The sequence below is a fragment of the Pan paniscus genome, chromosome 5 (assembly GCF_029289425.2).
Source record: "Pan paniscus chromosome 5, NHGRI_mPanPan1-v2.0_pri, whole genome shotgun sequence".
Classification (NCBI taxonomy): Eukaryota; Metazoa; Chordata; class Mammalia; order Primates; family Hominidae; genus Pan; species Pan paniscus.
The window spans coordinates 154,870,174-154,874,005 of NC_073254.2; the positions used below are offsets into that span (position 1 = coordinate 154,870,174).

General features: G+C 42.4%; 1 protein-coding gene across 1 annotated transcript; it reads left to right on the top strand.

Annotated features, from left to right (window-relative positions):
- The first annotated feature begins 2,432 nt into the window (after window positions 1–2,432).
- On the top strand, window positions 2,433–3,223 carry LOC100992037 (protein MEMO1-like). The gene is made up of 2 exons (XM_034963367.1): window positions 2,433–2,575; window positions 2,866–3,223. Exons 1-2 carry the CDS (start codon window positions 2,433–2,435, stop codon window positions 3,221–3,223), a joined length of 501 nt encoding a protein of 166 aa, XP_034819258.1.
- The last annotated feature ends 609 nt before the right edge of the window (window positions 3,224–3,832 follow it).

A 3,832-nucleotide genomic window follows, 5' to 3' on the forward strand; every position in this document is an offset into this window, starting at 1 on the left:
CATCCAGATGTAATCACAGACCAAGGCTGGCTGCTGCTGGAAGCTGAGCCTCCCCAGGCAGAGAAGAAAGCAGCATCTCCTACCCTCCACCCACCCACCCATCCTAACTCCTCTTTCTCTTTTCTGTCTTGGACCATCCAGATTTCCCCCGAGCTTCCTTTCTCTTTTGTCTTCAATCTTACTCTCCCCTCTCTGCTCCTCTTTCTATCTCTTTCATATCTTCCTCTTGACCATGTAGGTCTCTTCTCCCTAATACCCAACCCCAACTCTGGTCTGTCTATTCCTGGACAGACAGAAATGAATTCACTTTCAACCAATAAATATCAATAATTCCAATGCCATGAAAAGGCTAGTCGTATGGTAATGAGTAGAACCAATCCTCTCCTCCCAATAGGGTGCAGTGACTCCAAATGGTCATGGGCTGGCCACCATGGAATCATCAGCCCCAGGAGGATACACCAAGCTCCATAAGGCAGTGCCATCTTGGTTCTCAGGTTCTCTGAATGGCCAAACATCGAAATCACCAGAATGGAAAATTGAGCATGTATAGGAAGCTCTCCTTCCACTCCCAACATAAAGAATGGGTAGAAATATACGAGTGTGTGTGTGTGTGTGTGTGTGTGTGTGAGAATGCGCTAAATGCCACTAAACTGTACAATTGTTAAAATGGTAAATGTCATGTATATTTTACTACGATAAAAATAACAAGGACAGCCAGAGTCAATCAGTGCAAAGATAGGGAGAATATGAGGTTATAGTCATTGGAAAGAAAGGCCACCTGAGGGTGTGCGTGTGGACAGAGATAGAGACAGATAAAATTTATGTAACATAGTCAAATTCAAAAGCAAGAAATGAAAATTTGAGAATAGGACCTTTAAGGACACAAGAGTGAGAAGGTGTTAAAGCCAGGTAGCCCTCAGTGAGTTAAGAGGAAATATGTAATTCAGAACTAGGGTTGAAGCCCCAAGCACCTGCTCAGCAGATGTTGGAACTGTATTCTATGCATTAACGTGAAAAAGCCAAATGCTATCACTGAAGGATGACCAGAAAACTCTACCCAAAGGTTATAAACATACTAGCATTTCTTCCAATAACTCTAGAGGCTGATCAAACCATAGCTCTAACAATGGTCCCTCTCTGAAGACTTTTATCTAGGCAGAAATCAGGACCAGAAGAATCTTTGCAATGAGCCGGGCATGGTGGCACCTGCAGTCCCAGCACTTTGGGAGGCTGAGGCAGGCAGATCACGAGGTCAGGAGTTCAAGACCAGCCTGACCAACATGATGAAACCCTGTCTTCACTAAAAATACAAAAATTAGCCTTGGGTGGTGGTGCATGCCTGTAATCACAGCTACTCAGGAGGCTGAGGCAGGAGAATTGCTTGAACCCAGGAGGCAGAGGTTGCAGTGAGCCAAGATTGTGCCACTTCACTCCAGCCTGGGCAACAGAGTGAGACTCTGTCTCAAAAAAAAAAAAAAGAAAAAAAGGAAAAAAAAAGAATCTTTGAAATGAAATCTCTTCCAACCCTGTACCTTGGGTCTCATGTTAGCAAATAAGCAGTTAGCATAGAAATAGACCTTTGGTTTGCAAAGCTGAAACTTTGGAATTTTGCCTGGAACCAATCATTACTTTATTTGCCCAAATCCTGTACCAGACATAGGTCATATGCATCCAACAGGCACCCCTTATTGGGTTTTTATGGATGTTCCTTAACAGCTACATTGTTGGCCAGGCCATTTAGAGACACTCAGCTGGAAACACCAGCTGCTTCACCAAAGTTATGAATACCGCTGAGCCTTCCACCGAGGGTTGTAAAGCCTTAATGGAGTGGCAGCACAGTAGGGCAATTCAGGCCGATTTAGATTTTGTAGCATGTGCATAAATGACTGTTTCCTGTCCTGCTCGGATTTTTCTGTTCGAACCCTTTCCATCCACGTGGGATAGTCACCTCCAGAATACTAACCTAAGGAAGGTGGTCTCCACTTATCCAGGCTACTGACATATGGATTTACAAAGAGTTTTTCCATTCCCTCAGACGCTAATGCCTTCCCTTTGTACAGAATGTTTAACATTTACTAAATACTTTCACGGTACCATCCAGTTCCTATGAAGTAGGTAATAGGGCCGGTGTTATTATCCTTGAGATAAAGAGGTCCAGGGAGGTTTTGGGACTTGCCGAAAGATGCACAGAAAAGCTGGAGCTTGCAGGTGTCCAGTCCACTCTACCAGGTGTCCAGGTGGCCTTTTCTTCCAATGACCATGACCTTCCATTCTCCTTGTCTTGACATTGATTAATTCTGGCTCTTTATTTTTATTGTGGTAAAATATATGTAACATAAAATGTACAATTTTTAAGTGTACAGTTCAGTGGCATTAAATATACTCACACTGTTGATTCATCCTTATGCACCATAGGCAGCACAGGCATCAAGATGTCCAACCGAGTGGTCCGCTGGGAAGCCAGCCACTCTGGGAACTGGTACGCAGCCTCAGGACCACAGCTGAATGCACAGCTAGAAGGTTGGCTTTCACAAGTAAAGTCTACAAAAAGACCTGCTAGAGCCATTATTGCACCCCATGCAGGATATACGTACTGTGGGTCTTGTGCCACCCATGCTTATAAACAAGTGGATCCGTCTATTACCCAGGAAATTTTCATCCTTGGGCCTTCTCATCATGTGTCCCTCTCTCAGTGTGCACTTTCCAGTGTGGATATATATAGGACACCTCTGTATGACCTTCGTATTGACCAAAAGATTTACAGAGAACTGTGGAAGACAGGAATGTTTGAACGCATGTCTCTGCAGACAAAGATGAACACGGTATTGAAATGCATTTGCCTTGTACAGCTAAAGCCATGGAAATCCATAAGGATGAGTTTACCATTATTCCTGTACTGGTTGGAGCTCTGAGTGAGTCAAAAGAACAGGAATTCAGAAAACTCTTCAGTAAATATCTAGCAGATCCTAGTAATTTCTTTGTGGTTTCTTCTGATTTTTGCCATTGGGGTCAAAGATTCCGTTACAGTTACTATGATGAATCCCACGGGGAGACTTATAGATCCATTGAACATCTAGATAAAATGGGTATGAGTATTATAGAACAATTAGACCCTGTATCTTTTAGCAATTACTTGAGGAAACACCATAATACTATATGTGGAAGACATCCCTTTAGGGTGTTAAATGCTATCACAGAGCTCCAGAAGAATGGAAGAATATGAGCTTTTCCTTTTTGAATTATGCCCAGTCAAGCCAGTGTAGAAACTGGCAAGACAGTTCAGTGAGTTACGCAACTGGAGCGCTCACGGTTCCCTGAAGCTCTGAATCCTCAGGGAGGCCACCTGCACATTCTCATACTCTGTCCAGGGTCCCAGCCTAGCCTTTACCAAAATACTGGTCCTGGTTTGGGGGGATTCTGAAATCTCAAACTAATAGAACTTTTCTTCTCTTTTTTTCTAGTAGGCATAGTCCTTCCTTAATTTCAACTCATTAAAAAATGCTTTATAGTTTAGGGCAGTGGAAGGAAGGCTGGCATCAAAATATTTTGATCAAAAAAGGTAACAATGTAAAGGCTCAGTTGTGGCAGACAGCTTTTTGAAAGTAACTTGAAAAGCATTTACCGTATCCTAAATTTGCACTCTTTGCAGACTTGTGCACATATATTCCGCTTTCAGAATAGTTTTGCAAATTGTACACAAACAAACAAAAAGGTGGAAGCTTTTCAATAAAGAAATTGCATTTATAAATGATCTGTATTATAATAAATCTCCAGTTATAGTCAATTACTACCCATGTTGTACAACAGATACCTTCTATTTTAGTTGCTAACA

Coding starts and splice junctions, on each gene's coding strand:
- LOC100992037 (XM_034963367.1), top strand. CDS start 2,433: ATGTCCAACCGAGTGGTCCGCTGGGAAGCCAGCCACTCTGGGAACTGG. Junction 2,576..2,865: donor GCTAGAGCCATTATTGCACC/CCATGCAGGATA, acceptor AGCCATGGAAAT/CCATAAGGATGAGTTTACCA.